This window comes from Galleria mellonella, unplaced genomic scaffold (assembly GCF_026898425.1).
Source record: "Galleria mellonella isolate WM207_F2 unplaced genomic scaffold, CSIRO_AGI_GalMel_v1 utg352, whole genome shotgun sequence".
Taxonomy (NCBI): Eukaryota; Metazoa; Arthropoda; class Insecta; order Lepidoptera; family Pyralidae; genus Galleria; species Galleria mellonella.
Window position 1 is genome coordinate 5,395,284 of NW_026442084.1, and position 21,116 is coordinate 5,416,399.

Genomic DNA, 21,116 nt, shown 5'->3' on the forward strand with positions numbered 1-21,116 from the left:
GCAAAGAAATTAATAGAAGGCAATTCATTAACTTCCTTCCTTTTCCGTAGGAAAGACGGTCACCTTCTTACGTGTTGTAAGAAGCGACTAAGTGAATTTATTGGTCGAGGGATGGGCGGTAGCGTCTCTTTTAAAAAAACATCGCCAAAACCTAACTGCGGTTGCTAATCCAAAACTTTCAACGCAAAACCTTCTAAGGCGGAGACCTTTGTTTAGCAGAAGTCAGTTAACGGCTGATATGTTGATGATGATGACAATGATGAATTCAATAACTAATAATTTCAAGTAAGTCTTTGTTAGATTTAGATTATTAATGACGAGTTAATAATTTTAAGGCTATTATTCCATTAATAACTGATATGAGTTGCGAATTGTATGGGATTTGCCAAAAGTACAATAAAAGGAAATAAATATCTCTAATTATGTAGAAAAGTTACTATATAATTCCGAAGTTACTGAAACTCGCATCATGTTAATTTGGGAAGTAATCCAGAGGGGTAATATTACCAACCTTATGGCTTGGAGTATTGAGTGCTTTTTTCTTCTGCGGCTCGATGCCCGCAGGAGGTATAGGAGGAGCAGGGGGCGGTGCCGGTACTTGAGGCGAGGACGTCTCCTGGAATTGGGAAACGGTGTTTCAAGTAGTGTTGCACGAAGTCACTCGAGTACTGACTCGAACACCTAAGTACTCAGGTACTTGAATACTCAATATACAGAATTCGAATACAAATTTCGAGTACTTACAGTACTCTAGTAGTAGTCGTGTGTTTATTATTAGTTTTTATATTTCTTTTTCATTATTATATTAGTTTTTACTTAATTATTAAAGAAAAAATATTAAATAAAAATTTAATATCCACATTTAAATCAAACTTTAGAAATCAAATCATCACAAGCATTAGAGTCTGATGGAGTACTTGAGTCAGAGTTGCCAAACTCGAGTCAGAATTCGATTATGTTTCAACGATTACCAAAATATTCGGTTACAAAAAAGTCGACTTGGCACACCCCTAATTTCAAGTGCTCCCAGAGATTAGGCTGCCCTACGAGTGCGATTGATTTTCCTGAATATTTTTACATATTACATAACAAATGCAAGAAAACTGAGCTTTGTATCCTATAAAATAAGACATATTTTCCCCTGTACCACTCGAACTAATGATTGTACTTAATGTTTCAAGTACAGTAATAAGTAGATGTACTTATTTATGAGAAATTTGTTCTGGGAATTGAATATTAATATTGCAGCTACAGTTAATTAATTACATCACATTTATTGATAAAGTATCAAGTGTTATTAATATTTAATCGATCTAATCGGTTTAAGTGATCCTTATAAGTTACATCGATATATTTAGACATTGGGCTTTAACAGTATCGTACGCTTTGCTTACAAACTTTTGAAATTTTGTTGTGTCGAATTTTCAGAAATATATGACAGATATCTTAATTTTGTTTTAAATTTAAATCTATTTATATAATATTAAGAAATTGGTCATAATAAGTTATATTTATTTAAAAATAAAATTATTTATTATAGAATTTAATTCCATTGCTAGCAATATACGTTATAAAGATAAGGAGGTCGTCCTTACAGGGGGAACCCCCTGGCAACCATCGTGTTTGTTGAAATTGTCACGATGGGTCAATTGTCCTTTCTCCTCACCTATTATAATCTTTTACTGTTGCCCCGCCACTGTATACCGATAACACAGGCGGGGTTACCATTCCATTATTAGCCATTAAAAAAAGACTTATGTTTTAAACGTAAAAATAATAAAGATAAATATAATTTTATCTTTTTTTTTTTTTTGGTTTGATGAATACTCTTTCTGATTAAAAATTTTGTTATACATATTTTCTTCACTTTGTATATACATTTTAAACATGCGTTTTACAAGTGAAATTAAACATTTTCATTAAACATGAGTTGAAAAATTTACTACGTTTTTTACCGTTTTTGAATTTTTGTTACAAAAAATTTTGATAAATTCTTAATTTTACGTACGGCTAACGATCTCGCTTACGCCTTATATATATAAATAGATATAGGAAAATGTATTAAATATGTTAAATTGTAAATAGTCAGCTTTGGAGCAATACAATTATTTATGTTGTGAGTAAACAAGTATTTTCCTGGAAATCCAGCAAATTACAGAGTTTTATGCGCGTATATTTTAAATAGGTAATTATTAACTTTCAGATATTTCTATTAATTACGTACACGTGTACATTTATAAAATGATGTTAAATAGAAATGTATTTTTTTTTTATATAACACAGGGCGCAAACGAGCATGTGGCCCACGTGATTGTAAGTGACTACCGCCGCCCATGATCACCCACAACACCAAAGGCATTGCAGGTGTGCTGCCAACCTTTTAAAAAGGAATATATGCTCTTTTCTTGAAGGATATGATGTAGTATCATTACAAAGTTACAGTCATAGTAAACAGAGTCGAATCGAAGTCATTAGCATTAAATTAAGGGAATGCTCTAATAGCAAAGTTAAATATATAATTCCTAGCTCTAAAAGCCATGCTACAATAAAATAAAAAAAAAAAAACAAAAACAAAGAAAAAAAAGAAAATTTTATAAAATGATAAAATGTTTGTCTGATAAAATTTTACCAATCGTGCAATAAATACGTGTATGTAGTTTTAGAATTTTTATTATAACACTATGTGTTACTATCGAGAATTGTCCATAACTCAAAATCTTATAAACTGAACGATTACTTGAATAGCAAACGCGCATGCTGTAAGTCGATCTTGTACAGGCTTTCAAATGGCTATATTATTTTAGACGTAATACCTACATTAAAATACACATAATTTCAACAAAAATTTAAAAGTAACTGTTGAGCTTTACGCGAGTTCTTGTTATCAGATAACAAAATTCCGAACCCAGCAGTAGAATCATAAAAGTTTACCATTTAAAAGAGCTTGTAAATAAGTCTATTTTAAAAAAAAAAGAGATTCTACTATATCCTAATATAGGTAACTTTTACTTCTGTATAAAACGTATCCAGTTTGCAGAGGCTATAAGACTTATTGGTGTTTACCTGTCCAGGAGGTCGAATAGGGATCCTCTCATGTCCCGGGCCGAGGGAAGGAGGGGGGATAGGCCGCCTGTTGAGATAATTGTTCCCATCTGTGTTGGTGCCTGAAAAACAATACATTACATTAATAATATAATATTATTATATAATATATTTATAATTTGATTACCTCAATATAAGCATATTACATTGTATTTTACTGTTATGAATTGTGAAGAGTAAATAAATCTATTTATTATTTATTATTAATATTGTGTATTTTCATTTAAGATAATAAAATATTCAATGGTTGAAAAACAAAGAACAACATTTTCATAAAATGATTGCATTCAGTTGAATTGTCTTGCATTGTAATTTAAAAATACGACATCGCGTAATTCGAAATTGTGTGAACATACAGGGTAAAATAACTAACATATTTTTAGGGGGTGTTTTACCTATGAAATTGAGACACATATGTAACGAGAATTTCATAAATTCAACTAATTAAATTAATTAACTATGCGACCGCAGTGCGAGGCGAGACGGTGTGACGCAAAGCGCCGTACGCCCCCTGAAGAAGACGTACGGATGAAGTCGAAACAATTGTCGGAAAGGACAAAAACACGGTGAATTTATTAATTTCCCGTTACATATGTATGTATATGGACATCGGATAAAAAGTGTACATAAGTTAAAAAAATATAACCGAGATTTAAGTGACAAAATATTTAGTGCATCTAACTTGGTCAAGTTCATCTTTCCAGCGGTCGCTGGACGCACCGTGTTCGGTTTCCACCTCATATTTCTTGGGAAGGAATGTTTATTTGAACTGAGAGAACACTTTCTTAAAAGTCATAATTTCGACCCTGTATTTGTTTTCCACTCCGTCATTTAACTTCAACGACAAAATGGTTTTATAAATTAGAAAGACATTTGGTAGGTAGATAAGGAAAGATTACCACGTTATAGGATACTTTTCCATAGCCACGACTTACAGCTTTAAATTTCACGAAAAAAATGAAAAGCGATAATCGTGTTTTGTAAACAAACACTATGAATATCATAGGTTCTGTAGGACACATGTAATTAAACACTTTTTCTCCAAGGTTTTCGTATTTCATCACGCTTGTGTTAGGATTTTTCTGGTGTTAAAAAAGAATCTTATTGGTAGAAATATGAGTAGGCAAACAATGTTAACGCCTTGATATGCACCACTGATACAATCTCCTAATCTCTGAATACCCACTTGTTCTTAATCTAATCTAGACAAATGGACATTTGACTCAACAAATTCTTGAAACCACTCCTTTATTCAATCATTAACATTGTTTATTTCTGTAGAATCAGTGTTTTCGTAACTATGGCGTTATTGTAGATTTAATTGTAATTTACCTGGATAGGTTATGGCCTTTTATATATATCTACCTTGATACAGCAATCAATTTATACCATGTTTGGTCTGAAGAGTTATAATTAATAATAATTTCCAATAAATATTACATACATAAGAAGCACAATACCTTTAAATGGGGGGAAAGGGATTGTTAGCAATGGAGTTTGACAGCCCCATTGCTAGCAATATGCCTTATTAGGTCGACATCCACGTGGTTCCCCCTGGAAACCATCGTGAACAATTCTTGTTGAATTCGTCACGATGGGCCAACTGACCTACTTCATCCTCACCTATCAAAGGTTGCCTGGAAGAAATCGCTCTTAGCGATAAGGCCGCCCATTGTTTTCTCATTGTGATTATTTCTTGTAATTATTTATATTTATAATAAGTTTACTATTGTAATCTTTTGGAGGAAACAATAAAGAGTATCTATCTATCTATCTATCCCATAGTACTGCTCATGTCTATAGGCGCCGGTTACCACTTTCTATCAGACGGGCCGTCAGTTTGTTTGCCATTCTAAGTTGCATAAAAAAACGTAGTCTATATCTGACTATGAAAATTAACATCTTTCAGTCTCCCTTTGGAATTTTTATTGTGTAAATAATAATCTGTAAGGTACAACTGGCATAGAATTAATCAAGCTACGATTTTGTTTTACAACACAGGGGGTAAACGAGCATGCGGCTCACCTGATGGTAAGTGACTACCGCCGCTCATGATCACCCACAACACCTACGATAATTGCTTACCACACTACCATATGTGGGCCCTTAACTTACTATACAAAGTATAAGAAGGTGTTTATTTCATCATTACCTCTAAGTGTAGGCTTGTCTGCGAACGGGTTTCTGTACTCCGGGGGCAGGGGTGGTGTGAAGAATGCGCGGCCGGGTGGCGCGTACGATGGGACCGCTCCACCCACGCCCGCCAGCAACGCCGCGCCATGGTGCTGTGGTGGCCTGCCGACAAACAAATACACATCAGCACAACCAAGTTCATCAATAATCAATTTGTAATTGAACCAAAATTACGACGAATAGTGCTATGTTTCTTGTTTTTTTTTTTTTTAAATGGGTGATGATGGAGTGGTAACCCCGCCTGCGCTAACGGTATACATTGGCGAGGCACCAGTGAGGGATGATAGGTAAGGATGAAAAGACAGGTCAGTTAGCCCATCGTGATGAATAATTAATACGATTGAAATTCAGCACAATGGTTTCCAGGGGGCACCACGTGGAGGTCGACCTGGTTGGGTATATTGCTAGCAATGAGGCCCTTTGTCTCCATTATTAACAATCCCTCCCCCTCATGATTCTTATGTTACATATAGTACTGGCCATCTTAGGTTGAAATACACACATACACACACTCAATATTGTTTCATACAAAAGCAGATAGTAAAGCGAGAGAGAAGATTGTCAGATAAAACTCCGCAACTAGCAGAATTTTTGTACAAATCATCAATCACTTCATCTATTATTCTATTGTCGACATATGTCGATCTATGCATTCTATTGTCGACAGTAAGCAGAACTAACCGGAATTCGCGTTCTAACTCATATTATATTACATCGGGAAGTCTTCATGTACAAACTCTTGATACTAGAGGGCGCCATCTATACACGAGTACTATGAATTGAGAGGTCGAACCAACTATTTTCTAAGTAATTCTAAGAACACAATTTACTATTAGTACCCACGGTAGATATTTCATAGAGTTTAAAGTGTACCTGGCAACTCAGGTGGGACCTGAATTCTACTTAATGTTCGAGAGAGAATAAAGTTTTATTAAGTAGATACATATAGAAAATTATCTAAAATGTATAGATACTGACTAGCTGTATCTCACGGCATTGCCTGCGTGTATCAGTATATACAGTATCCTCTGTGTTGAGTTACCAAATAGCATACCAGTATACCAAATTTCAAGTAGAAATACATACGGGCAAAGTACGGGCGAGAAATAACGTTGTGTGGTCCCGGAATTGAATAGACCAAGCCAAGCGTGGCAACTACTGACAAAACTCCCCTTATGGGGAAGGCTTATCAGCGGTGAACAGTTAAATAGATACGGGCAAAGTCGCGAGAAAGAGTTAGTAACCGTATAAAATATTTTGCGACAAACAAGCTATTGAACGCGTTTCATTCCAGTATATCGTCCTGTCCCAATACATCCAGTACACACGTCCGCCATTGCTGTTCAATGGGGCATAATATTTCAATAAAACGACGCTCAACAGATTTGCATTCTATTGTCGACAGTAAGCAGAACTAACCGGAATTCGCGTTCTAACTCATATTATATTAATGCAATCATATCTGTGGAGTTGGCTTTTGTTGTTTATTCGGGGAAATGTCTGCATAAACATGATAATGTTTATAATGTCAGTTTAAATTTCAAATTCTTGGAATATGATTGCACAATAATTCTTATCTACGAGTAGTACTAACGTAAAAACTTAAAATAAATTGACATTCCTTTTTTGTAGCTTTGGTATATGTATATATTTTTTTTTATACAACTTAGAATGGCAAACAAGCTGACGGCCCACCTGATGAAAAGTGGTAACCGTCGCCTATAGACGTGAGCAGTACCATGGACATAACAGAGTATACTGTTTCGCCCATGATACCCCCCATGCGTTGCCATTCCTGAGGACTCAGGTGTTATTCCTCTGTACCCTGTAAATTCACGCCATATCCCACCCTTCAAACCGAAACACAGCCTTGCAAACACAACTGTTTCACGGTAGAAACACAAATGGGTTAGAGGTACCCAAGGAATCGACTTTTGTACAAAGTCTCCCTCTGGTGATCCTATTTTAATGCTTTAAGTTTGTTATATGTATATCTTAAATTAAAAAGAGTGTCTTCATACAAATGCTTCGAGAAAAACGTGTCAACTTTTTCATACAATTTAGCGCGATAAATAATTATGAGTAAATCCTTTGTAACTTCTATATTTATTTTGGTTTATAATTTTCGGCATCTTTTTAAAAACTCATTTATTATTATAAATAATTAAATATAGATAGGTCAAGGTACGTTATGTGCGTAAGTATATAGAACAATAATAAAAGAAAACGAGTCAGCTAATTTGACAATTAACTGACAAAAGTTGACCCGTTTTTGAGACTCGATGCTCTATCTATACAATTTAATGTATATTAAAACAAACTTATAACACCCCTCTTTTTATATCGGGGATTAAAAATTAGAGAATTACTATTAAAACCGGGCTAATATGGGGTCATTGACATTAATAATGGCAAACTCAACGCACATTGAGATTTGGTGGGACAAATTCAAAATCGAGATTTTATCGCGTCGCGTTTTTTTTTTATTCTAATGTCGTCAACCTTACAATACGACTAGTTTAAGTAGACCCTTCGTCCCGTACATCAGATATGGTTTAGAGATGTCCAGCGAACTATCGACGTTCTAGTATGGAAATGACAAGGATTGGCATTATGCCCATTTGTTTTGTTATTCAGTCCGATTTATACTCAAACCGCATTTTAATGATTTCTGTGAATTGTAAAAAATATGGTATTTTTATCTAATCATCATCATCATATCAGCCATTAACTGTCCACTGATGAACATAGGCTTCTCCCGTAGACTGCCATAATGAACGGTCCTGAGCCACCTGCATCCACTGACTCACTACAATGTACTTAAGATCGTCACTCCTTTTAGTGAGAGGTCGTCTTACACTGCGGTTGCCCAAACGAGGTCGCCACAATTTTTTTCTAATACAAGAAAAACTACACTCTATTGATAAAAATATATAATTGTTAACTTCAAGTTAATATATTTGGCGAAATCAAATGATCTGTAGTGCGCGGTAAAAAAATAAATTCATTGATTACAATTGTTTATAATACTCTTATTTTACTAGCTGTATCCAGCGGCTTTGTCCGCGTGAATTAGTACAAACATTATCTTATGTCATAAGCTATGATATAAACTACCCGTGTACCGAATTCTATACAAATCCGTTTAGTAGTTTTTGCGTGAAAGAGTAACAAACATCAGTCCATCGTCATAAACTTTCGCATTTATAATTTTAATAGGATTTTTATCTGGAGTCTGATTAATAAAACAAATAATTAATGAAATCGGTTCGGTTTATTATTCGGTGTATTATTTATTATTTACATTGTGATATTTTTCCACCTTAAAACGATAGTTTCAAGCATATATGAAATAACACTACCAGCCGACAGATGGCGGTAGCTGGCACATTAAAAATAAATTGAAAAACGTATAAATACAAATCTTACAAAAATTAATTATTTGAAATATTTTATAAAATGTATACATACTTGAAAGTATAAGAATTTTAAGAAAAAAAGTAACGCTCGAGTTTTGTTACTACTGTACGGAAGATGGCGCTACTATGAATATTCCTTGACGCAATGCGTATAAAACTTAACGTTACTTTTATTCTGATTATATAATTCACATTTTTATATTAAGTACATATTAAAATATTAAGTTCGCTTTGGATTGGATCACTTTTATACGGAAAAAGTACCAGTTAAATCAATATGTACAGTATAAATTTTTCTGAAATGTTTTAAATTTTGACATTATTTCCTACTAGTTTCTACCAGAGGGAGACTTTGTACAAAAGTCGATTGCTTGGGTACCTCTGTCCCATTCGTGTTTCTACCGTGAAGCAGTTGTGTTTGCATGGCTGTGTTTCGGTTTGAAGGGTGGGATATGGCGAGAATTTACAGGGTACAGAGGAATAACACCTGGATCCTCAGGAATGGCAACGCATGAGATGTATCATGAGCGAAACAGTACACTCTGTAATGTCCATGGTACTGCTCATGTCTATAGGCGACGGTTACCACTTTCCATCAGGTGGGCCGTCAGCTTGTTTGGCATTCTAAGTTGTATAAAAAAAATAGTTCTTTGGCCACTATTTTTACGCGTGGATTTCAGAAGCAGAAAAATCAATTACATAAACTACATTTGAATGGCGTATCAAAATAACATACCAGTTTTAACGTAAGGCCTCTAGGAACACAACTATGAAAATCGCATTCAATTTGGTGCTGGAGTTTTGTGAGATGCGGGAACAAACATGTAATACAGACATACATATAGACAACAAAATTTCTTAAAATTATTGTTTGACTCCTATTACTACTAGACCTTATGTATTTCTTTTTTAAATATTTTCCATTAAATATAATATAATAATAAAATGATAACGCCAGCTACATTTCTATTATATTAGAAGATTGCTTATTATATTTACTGAAATTAACAAACAGTATTAGGAACTACCTATAGTTAGTTACATAGATATTTTTCTAAATACAGCAAATTATTATTTATTTTTTGTTTATTTATTTATTGGTATATCGACAATGTTACATATATATATATATATATATATATATATATATATATATATATATATATATATATATATATATACACATCATTGGATATATAATATTCATGTGGAATGTCTTACAGCTGTTTGTTTATTTGTAGCAATTTATTGTACAGTAAAGTCTTAGATTATAGGATATATAGGATTATAGTTCTTAAGAAAAAAAAAATTAATTGAATAAATTAAAAAAAAAATACTACCACAGATAACTATTAAAATAATTATAATAACCTGGACAAATAAAAATAATATGTATATAAATGCATATATTATTGTAGTATTTGAGGGTATCAAGTTACACTATTGAAGGTAACTAAGAAACAAAATGTCATTTAGTCTGTAACCGACCAGTAAACAAGTAACAGTAATCTTGCATTTTTATTTCGATATCTCTGGAAAAACATTACATATTGGCGACGAGGATGGGATATGGTATAAAGTTCATTAAATTCTCATTTATATATAATATAACCAATCAATGGTAATTTAATGAAATTTAATTTAAAAATAACATGCATTTAGACGTCGAAATAAACCTATCAACCGTAAACAATACAAATGGCGGATTATTTATTATTTTCGCGGGAATAATTTCTATTGGCGTTGAATTGTGTCAATAAATAAAACTTTTATACAGCTGGCGAACAATGAATGCTTAGATAAATGATTCCGCCACTCGCCTGACGGAAGAGTGAATACTTGGGGAAGTGTACGCGGCAAACGTGTGGCGCAAGGCAAGAGAGATGGAGAGGTGTTTACGCGGGGCTTTAATTTTTGAACATGTGGATTACGAGTATAACTCCATAAAAAAAGGCGACTTCAAGCGTGACATCGACTAGTAATTCTTAATTTAAAACAAATAAAACACTCAGATACACTAGATGTTTAGTAGACGGTTTTAAAAGGTTTGAAATTAGAAAATGAAATTGTGTGTCTAAAGGATTTTAATGCGCAAAGAAAAATGCAGGATCGATTCAACAGTAAACTATTCCGTTAGTTTGTTTTCGTGTAAATAAAAAAAAAAATAGTAACTGTAAAAATAATTATTAAAATCAGTTCAGAATTTACAAACATATCGTTTAACGTAAAAAAAAGACGTATAAAAATCCTTTTTCTAGAAGTCGTTCAGAAACACCATCTGTTTCAGGGATACAGTGCTTTTGTGTTTGCATTACTAAAACAATTTAAAATTATTATTTTATTTAGTGATGTCACCATGTCGATTTCGAATTAGTAAAGTTGAACGAAATGAAAATTATTAAGAATAAATGGAGGCTTGACCGAAAAACCGAACCGGCTAAATTATTTTTACAAGACAACATTAGAAGTAGTCCAAAGTTTTCGAAATAAAATTGGTAATAATTAAATAAATTGCGGCATCCTACAAATTGAATTACCATTTAAATATATATGATATAAATTTTATAATGACATAATAACATACATATAAAATAGGAATAAGCAATTACTATATTATATAAAAGCATTAATTCCGATGTTGCTCAAGCAGCGTGATTGAGTAACAAACATTTGAACATCTTTATAAACTTTCACATTTATAATATTCTAAGTATGATATACAAAATTTATGAAAAAAAAAATTAAAGTATTTCTATCAATTGTCTGGTACCCATAATATAGCTCTGCTTAGTTTAGGGTATTATATCATATATTTATTTAAACTTAAATGCACAATTATACACAAAGTAAGTGTACATATGGTGGACTTAGGGTGAGTCAAACTTAAAATTAAGTAGACGGTGCGTTTAGTACTAAGTACCAATAATGTTGCTAATACTTATACATACGGGAGAAAGGGATTGCTAATACTAGGTCCATTGCATAATACATCTTATCAGGACCTCCACGCAGTTCCCCTGGAAACCATCGTGGTTAATTCTAGTGGAATTCGTCACGGTGGGCTAACTGACCTGCTTTCATTGTCACCTATCATACCTCACTGATGCCCCGCCAGTATCTACCGATAGAACAGGCAAACCATTTCATTATCACTCATTTAAAAAAAAAGCCTATACATGCATAAATAATATATAAAGTTTGAGAACACCGTGACACGAGAACTTTATATATCTTATATATAAAGTTTTCGTGTCACGGTGTTTGTTACCAAACTCCTCCGAAACGGCTTTACCGATATTTATGAAATTTTGTGTGCATATTGGGTAGGTCTGAGAATCGGCCAACATCTATTTTTCCGACCCGTCAATGATAAGGATGACCCACCCCAAAATATTTTTTTTTATTTTTTTGACAATTTTTTTTTATTTTTATTTTATTATAATTTAACATTGAAAAATACATACAAGTTTAAATTTTCATCGTTTTACGATCAACCCCTGTATTTTAATTGCTATTTTTATATTTCGCAATAAGTGGTAAAACAACGTTTACGGGGTCAGCTAGTATATATATACACATAACTATAACTGCAATAAAATAAATCAGAACAACAGATAAAAGAAAATAAGGCAGAAAAATATTATCTTTGATTTGGGACTAGCTGTCGATGCGCAAGGGTATTTATTATCATTTTGTATGGTTACTCACATTTATGTACTATTCATGTTCTTCCTCATTAACTAAACATATTGGTATATTAAATCAAACAATTATGAATAAATATTTCAAATAACAGTGTGTTAAATATGTGTTATTTAATTTTAAACATATGTGTTAATCTAACAAGGAACTGAACTATGATGGACCAAAGGGGGGATTTACCAGAGGGAGACTTTGTACAAAAGTCGATTGCTTGGGTACCTCTGTTCCATTCATGTTTCAACCCTGAAGCAGTTGTGTTTACATGGCTGTGTTTCGGTTTGAAGGGTGGGACATGGCGTGAATTTACTGGGTACAGAGGAATAACACCTGAGTCCTCAGGAATGGCAACGCATCAGGGGTATCATGGGCGAAATAGTATACTCTGTTATGTCCATGGTACTGCTCATGTCTATAGGCGACGGTTACCGCTTTCCATCAGGCGGGCCGTCAGCTTGTTTGCCATTCTAAGTTGCATAAAAAAATACATGAAAATTTTTTTTGTTTAAAAAATAAATAAATATGTTGATTTCATTTCACTTTTCACAACACTATGTTAGTATAATGATGAGTAATATAATATTTCGTAAACCAAAACTTATTGACGTTATCAACACATGTATATAATCATTATGTTAAACGATCATCAAGACACGATTTTAAGATAAAAAATTACACTTATTTCGACAACTTATACCACAGTTTTCGCAAATGTGTGGTAATCATGTTAGTTTCACGTCGCATGACCTCGTTTGTACTTGTATCTTTATTTTCATTAAATCATTAACTATTTTTTGTTTATTTTTTACTTTTTAAAACCATGGCCTACTGATTTACTTTTTCAAACAGTAGTGCTCATTATTAACAATATGGATATATTTAAATTTTATTCGATTTTTAAACGGTACCCCCTAAAAACTACCATGGTTAATTCATAGCATTTTATCACCATAAGATAACACATTTAACTTCATTCTCATCGTTTCATTTTCTACATTTTACACTATTGGCATAGGTGGATGTATATTCCATTTCATATTGATCTATAATATGTAGTTTAGTAGTTATGAGGGAATAGATGAACATACATACATCCGGTCAAAATTAAACACTCCTTCGCTTCGCCGTAGTCGAATAAAAATAGTATTGTTTCAGACCTTGTCAAAATTCTATTGTGATGAATTTAGATTCATCGTAATGGTTGACCAATACGAAATTAACACCAGAGGGAGACTTTGTACAAAAGTCGATTGCTTGGGTACCTCTGTTCCATTCATGTTCTCTCGAGATGTGACTCGAGTCCCGCGCGCCTCTTTTCACTTGTACCACACCATGCATTCTGGATTTATATCAACATTTTGACAGGGTCGAATTAATGTTTCAATCATCCTTAGATCGGTTGAAACCTCTCTCTGAAACCGAACAATCTGCGTACCATTGTCTGTACATTTATTTTAGCTTGTTTTATTATGCGTAGTATTTTGTATGCAAAACCGACCTACTTTTGATTTCCACAGACTAAAAACTCAACTTTCCGACACGTTACAGTGTTATAGACCTGGATCATAAACATCTAGATAGATCATCATCATCATTTTTGTCTATGATCATCTAAAGATATACATAGACAAAAATGGCCAACATTTATTTGGCGCGCTTTATAAGAAATATAAAACTATATTAATTTTAAAACCACACATGTGGCAACGTTTGAAGTGTATTACAAAATAGTTGCAATAACATTCGAATTTTGAATTTCAACAATTCTATTTATTCTCTTTAATAAATGAACAGCTAAACAACAATTTCGTATTAAATGTTGAAAACTATCCTTGTCTATATTAGGTACATTTAATAGGATGTTTTTTAAAAAAAATAGGTTTTTCACAAGTCGATTTCTTTTATTCGTATACTTTTAAAAGTAAGCTGTAATTCAGGCCACGTGTGCCATGCCCAGTTTCTTAAAAAAAATGTTTTTACATAATACATACCTAAGCAGAAAATCCAATTTATTCTATAAGTTTATTTACCTATGAGTTTTTACTCAAATATATGTTTACTTAACTAATATACTTTGCGCTCTCAAAGGTGAAACATGAAAGAAATTTCAATACGAATATATTGGGGCAGATTTCAATATTGTACGTTAGTTTTTTATTACAATTCGGGTATTTTACGTTGCTAACTTATATATTGCTAAATAAATAATGTTGCTAAATTGTATAGAAGTTTAAATGTATTACCAAAGGGAGACTGTGCAAAAGTGGTAACCGTCACCAACAGACATAAGCATTATCATGGACATAACGAGAGTATACTGTTTCGCTCATGATACTCCCCATGTGTTGCCATTGCTGAGGATTAAAGTGTTATTCCTCTATACTCTATAAATTAACTGCCATATCCCACCCTTTAAACCAAATAACAGCTATGCAAACACAACTGTTTCACGGTTGAAACACGAACGGGTCGTAGGTAGCCAAGCAAATTACTATTGTGCGAAGCATCCCTCTGGTAATAATACAGAATTGGAAATATGTTTGACCGATCACATCTTTTGTATATATATTTATCACATAGTTATATAAGACAGTTAGATACTGGGAGTATATAAAATATTATTTAAACTGTATACCAAAGCCCTTTCTCTCCAGGGAGTGTTATAAGAGGAGATTAAGGAAATTTAATAGTCGAGGGATAGGCAGCAGCATCCCTTTTAAAGCGTCACTGAAGCCTAAGTGCAGTTGCCATCCCGCCTATCAAGTGTGGCAACTACTGGCAAAACTCCTCTTATGGGGGGGAGGTCTATATTCAATTAACGGCCAATATGATGATGATGATACTAAATATCTAAACAACTAAATTATTCAGACATTACAGGATTAAAAATAACTATATTGACGAATTCAACAAGAATAAACTACGACAATTGTCAGGAGAAACCACGAGAATTCGTTCTAATAGGGTACATTGTCGGCGATGGAGTTTTTAAATCCCATTACTAACAATCCCCTGCCCCTCCTGGGATAAACATTTGAACGCTTTAGACATAAATGTATTAGATTAAAACTGAGAAAGAGAGGGACGGAAGAAAATATTCCCTTTTTTTGAAGTCGGCCAAACTCGGCAGAACTAATTGCTTAACCTAAGTGGAAGTTAGGAAACAGATTATCACGACTCCACCAGTCGTGTTGCAGACAGTGGCAAGTTATTTGCATAATAACAGTAACTGTAGACGTTTCAACTTGTAAATATCTCGCAAGAACCATCACTTGTTTGAGAGTCACGTATTTTATTAAAACTTGAGAAATTAACGAAAGGGAAACCGCGGATTTGGATGATAACATCGCATTATTTAAACGTTGAACCAATCCACAAAATCATAACTACCCGCAAAAGTTTAATCTATACAAGAAATCAGATAGGCTATAAAAGAAATCAAAATCGTTTATAAGGGGTGTCCCGTAAATCATGGATCAAATAGATTCTGGCTATAGAAGGATCACACCCTATCAACTGTAGTTTGGCTAATTGGCTTTCATCTTAATCTATCATTTCTCACTGGTACCCAGACAGTGTACGAGGTCTGTCCGGAAAGTTCGTATAAAAGTGTTCTGGAATGCGAGAAAGAGGAGTGGGGAGGCCAGGTAAGCGCAGGACCCCTTCCTTATGTCCCTAACAATGCTTCAGTTCTGGTCTGACCGCCGTGCGGTGCGAACTGGCTTGTCACGCCATCTGTGAAGTTACCTCTTAACGAAACCCCGTCGGCATGGAGCCCGCTTCCGTTGAAGAGCAGCGCGTCGTAATCAAGTTTCTCTCGAAACTCGGCAAGAATGGCCGTGAAATTTTTGCCGATCTCAGAACAGTTTATGGGGATGATGCTGTGAAGGAACCAACCGTCCACAAGTGGCTAAAAAGATTCAGAGAGGGCCGAGAAAGCGTTCAAGATGACCCACGTTCAGGACGTCCTTCCACTTCACATTCCGACGAATTCGTCCCTCCAGGCCAGACAGTTGATGGAAAATTCTACGTCGATGTGCTCAGACGCCTCAAAGCTCGTGTGGCACGAGTTCGTCCAGAATTGGCGCGAGAGGGGCGTTGGATTCTTCACCACGACAATGCCCCTGCCCACACCTCTCTTGTTGTCCGTGAGTTTTTGAGTAAAAATTCCATTACGGTGACCGAACACCCCCCTATTCGCCGGATTTGGCCCCGTGTGACTTCTTCTTGTTCCCAAAAACCAAATTGGTACTTCGGGGGCGGCATTTGGGGGACATAAATGAGATAAAAAAAGCTACGACGGGGCAGCTGAGAAACCTACAACCAGAGGACTTTCAAGGAGCCTTCTCACAGTGGAAACGGCGTTGGCACAAGTGCATTATGTCACAGGGGGAGTACTTTGAAGGGGATAAAATTGATTTACCTGAATAATTGTAAAATAAAATTTTTAAAAAACTTTTATACGTACTTTCCGGACAAACCTCGTATACAGATAGCGCAGGCAGGGTCACCAGTCCATTTTCACCCATTAAAAAAATCCGATATGCACAGCCATGGAAAAACAATCATTTTGCAGTAAAACACGAGCGGGACAGCAGTGCAGCGAGCAGATTTTTTACAAACTCTTCGTCTCGTAAATTACCAAAATGGCTACTTCAGACCCACGAGTCACTGCTCAATTTAGTTTTATTCTATATAAAGGACAATAGAACTTTCCCCACTCACAAAGGCGCGAATCACGTAATGAACAAGAATTCTGTATGCCATTTAAAGTTGCCGATTGAAACTTCGGGACCGGGTGATTGATCGAACGGCGAGCGAGATTCTCGGGATTTCTTCGCTATCCCATTCTTCAATTCGTATTGTTTGTTACAATCGATTCTGTAGCTATTGGGGGGTGTTCTTGAAATAATGAGCTCGGTGTTTTGTTGGCAAGAACTATTATTTCTGTAGTATCTCGGAAAGTTCGAACTTTAATCTTTAAATGAATGAAAACCTTATTGTTTCCATCAAAGAATGATACAGATTATAAAGATTAACAATTTGTACACGAAACAGAATGAATACTTAATGACATCAATTTTACTTAAAAGCAAGATAAATAAGTAATAATGATCATCATGAACATCACAGACACTATGATACCATAGTACGTCTTATGTGTTGCCAATAATGAGAACAAACGATAAGCTCCCGTACCCTGTAATTTTACTGCCATATCTCACTCATTTAACCGAAATATAACCATGCAACTTTTAATGGATGAAAATAGAATGGTAATTCCGTTGACGGGGCACCGGTGAGAGATGATGATAGGTGAGGATGAAAGCAAGTCATCAGCATGGTCCTTCGTGACGAATTCAAGAAGATCTAATCACAATGCTTTCGAAGGAGAACCGCGTAGATGTTTGATAGAGTATATTGCTAACAATGGCACAAAACGATCCCTTTCACTCCAGCTATGTAATTGGATACAATCTCTTAAACAAGAGGCCATAACCAATGACCTATATTATTATTGTCATTGTTCTGATTGGATTTTTGGAGACATTCGTTGATAATTCACAGCAGTAATAGAAATGGTAACTGTCAAACCGTTGTTTGATAATTTTGCAAACGTTAAAATAAGCCCAACAATAGGGAGAGTGACCTCAAACTACACTTACCGCCTTCTACTTGAACTCAGAATATTTTAAAGATGTAATTTATAATGCGCCGATTACTGCAAATTTTGAAATATATCCAATGCTTAAAAATCTAAACCAACAACTAAAGGTGGATTTAAAATGTAAGAAAAAAGGGTACAGAATAAGATCACTCAGATGAAATAAAACATTTTGTAGAAGTATCTAAATAAAATCGATATTTAAGTTTTGGACCTTTCCAGTTTACGATAACAATTTGGGAATTTAAAGATATCTCATTTGGGAAGGAAAGTAGATTCGCCGGGATGATTTCGGGATAACGAGTTTATAAAGTGAAAATGATTGTTATTCTAGATGATTAGGCGGGTTTTTGAGTTTCCATTAGCTTTAATAAACCTGAGGGTTGATGGGTAAATAGATTCGACGATTAATGTGTCTTAACCGTCTTTCAAAAAAAAGAAAAAGTTTATGCTCACTTTTATACTTTATCCGAGCAATAAGTACCATATATTATCATTTTCGTATATAATATAGTATATCTTATATATGTGTAAATATATTTGTTAGGCCCCCCTTGGGATTGGGGAAAGGGATTGTTAGTAAGAGAGACTGAGAATCCCATTGCTAGCAAAATACGCAACAAAGGTCGACCTCCTCGCGGTTCTCCCTGGAAACTATCATGGTTAATTCCTGATGAATTCATCATGATAGGCTAACTGGCCTGTTTTCATTCTCATCTATCACCCTTCACTGGTGCTCCGCCAGCGTATCCCGTTAGCGCATGCGGAGTTACCATACCATTTTCACCCATCAATAAAAAGTATATTTGTTATTTATATACATTTATTCGTTTATGTATGTTAATCTTAGTATGTATGTGTATCAATAATTACCAGTACCGCATTCAAGTATTCCGACACTTACCTAAAGATGACTGGAAGTAATTGCTTTTAACATCAAGTCCATCATGTATACATACATGTACTAATAAATAAATAAATAAATAGTACACAACTTACATAAGGTATTCATCGGTTCATTATTTCAGGTACTGAATTCTAGTGTCAACCCCATGAAACTATAGGATCCTATTACATGAGGACAAAAAGTTCACAAACATTCTCAAATATTAGTTTTATAAGTTAAAATAATGAATTTTACATCTATTAAATATTCGAAGAAAAGTCGTCAAAATCGACTAATATGTACCATAAAGTACCACAGAGTAAAACCAAATACATTACAGAGTAATGTGAGCACTAAATATTCAATGAAATTCTATAAAATGTATGAAAAATTTATCACAACAAACATTTAGATATCAAGCACAGAATATGTTAGTCACATTAAAACCTTAACCGATAGGTATTCGAAATTTCGAAGAAAAATCGTCTACATTAAAAATGTATTAGACAACACAGAGTACCTAAAGTAAATACAGTTTACCAGCATTCGCATTACAAATGTAAAAATTCTAATATATTCTTTTATCATAAACTTACATGTTAATCATCTTTATATTCGATATTTTTATTCGATTTAAATATTCGAAGAAAAATCGTCAACATCGATCAGATACGTACCATAAATATTACCTAAATGCAGTTTCCCAACATTCGAATTACAAACTTAAAATTCGAATATGTTATTTTTGTCTTAATCTCGAGTTGTACTCAAGCGTGGCCTGAGTCATCTTTAAAACGATTAAGTATTCGAAGAAAAATCGTCAACATCGATTAAATACGCATCATAAAGTACCTTCTGCAGAGTAAATTCACTGAATATTAAAAAAATAATGGATTTTCCGCGAATTGTATGAGAAAATATTACAATTGTGATTGGCGTGTTCCTGACTCATGAAGTTAATTGTAAAGAATCTACATCTATAAATATATATATTGCACTCGCATTTTTAAATCGATATCGGCAATCACTACTACTTATATGAAGGTGATGCCCTCTGGTGTCAACAATAGTTTCTAGTTACCTTAATAATAAACGAAAACCTCTAATTTGGTTTACCAGAGAATGGTTTCATGTTACCTTCCATTCCCGTGGGTGTCGTAAGAGGCGAGTAAGGGAGATGGACAGCAGCGTCCCTCTTAAAACATCACTAATCTCTCGTGGCAACAGCCAGCAAAATCGCCCCAAGGGGGACGCTTATGTTCAACAGTGGACAAGGCTAATATGGTAATGATGATGATGAAAATAAGATATTGTACATAAGTTCTCTGTCCACACGAACACACTTGTCTCATTGCTTTTCAGCCGGGAAGTAGTTAAAGCATGGTTGTATTTCGACTTGAATGGAGAGATATAATAGGAAATTGTTAAGTATGGAGGCTATTGTGTGATATCTACTTGTACAACTATAAGTTATCGTATTTAGAAAAGAATACATTTCCGTTTAAATTTTTTTTTTTAATATTATATCCAATGTTCTCTTTACAATTCTGGGTTGCAAGTAGATATGGTAATATCCGATATATATATATATATATATATATATATATATATATATATATATATATATATATATATATATATATATATATATATATGAGTTCTTCTGGACATTGATGAGCACTCATTGCGATAACACCCATACCAGTCGGATATCTATATTCACTACGAGCGGATTCTTCTCTTCGATATTATATATTGGATAACCGTTAGTTAATATATCGGTTATAGAGCCAATATACGTATAGATATTGTGACAATATATAGATATTGTTATATATATTACCCTTAATTACAAGCTGAAATACAACCCTACGTTGCGGCCAAGTAAGAGCAGGCAACCCGGATGCATTACATTCACACTCATGTTTCATTTAAACAAAGTGTTTAAAAAAAAACTACCTACAGAAATCAGCACTGGGATCTTAAACTATAGCCTGTGTACTCACCTGGGCTTGTGATAGGTCGGATTGCTGTTCGTCTTGAGAATGTCGGCATTAGGCACCGATGTGGGGAGTGCGTGCTCCTTCTCCAGCTCGCTCTCATAGCTCTCTAGCGGCACGTGTTTGCCGGGAAGCGGATCGGCTGTAACAAA

At 34.2% G+C, this 21,116-nt stretch overlaps 1 protein-coding gene across 3 annotated transcripts in view; it reads right to left on the bottom strand.

Annotated features, from left to right (window-relative positions):
- LOC113519441 (uncharacterized) overlaps positions 1 to 21,116 on the bottom strand; it is a 767,542-nt gene that overhangs the window by 5,056 nt on the left and 741,370 nt on the right. For all 3 annotated transcript variants that reach the window (XM_052897047.1, XM_052897048.1, XM_026904557.3), the window contains 4 exons: positions 20,971 to 21,106; positions 5,255 to 5,397; positions 3,064 to 3,164; positions 512 to 616 (listed from right to left, as the gene is read on the bottom strand). In XM_052897047.1, coding sequence (XP_052753007.1) covers positions 512 to 616; positions 3,064 to 3,164; positions 5,255 to 5,397; positions 20,971 to 21,106 — 485 coding nt within the window. The remainder of the gene's footprint in view (positions 1 to 511; positions 617 to 3,063; positions 3,165 to 5,254; positions 5,398 to 20,970; positions 21,107 to 21,116) is intronic.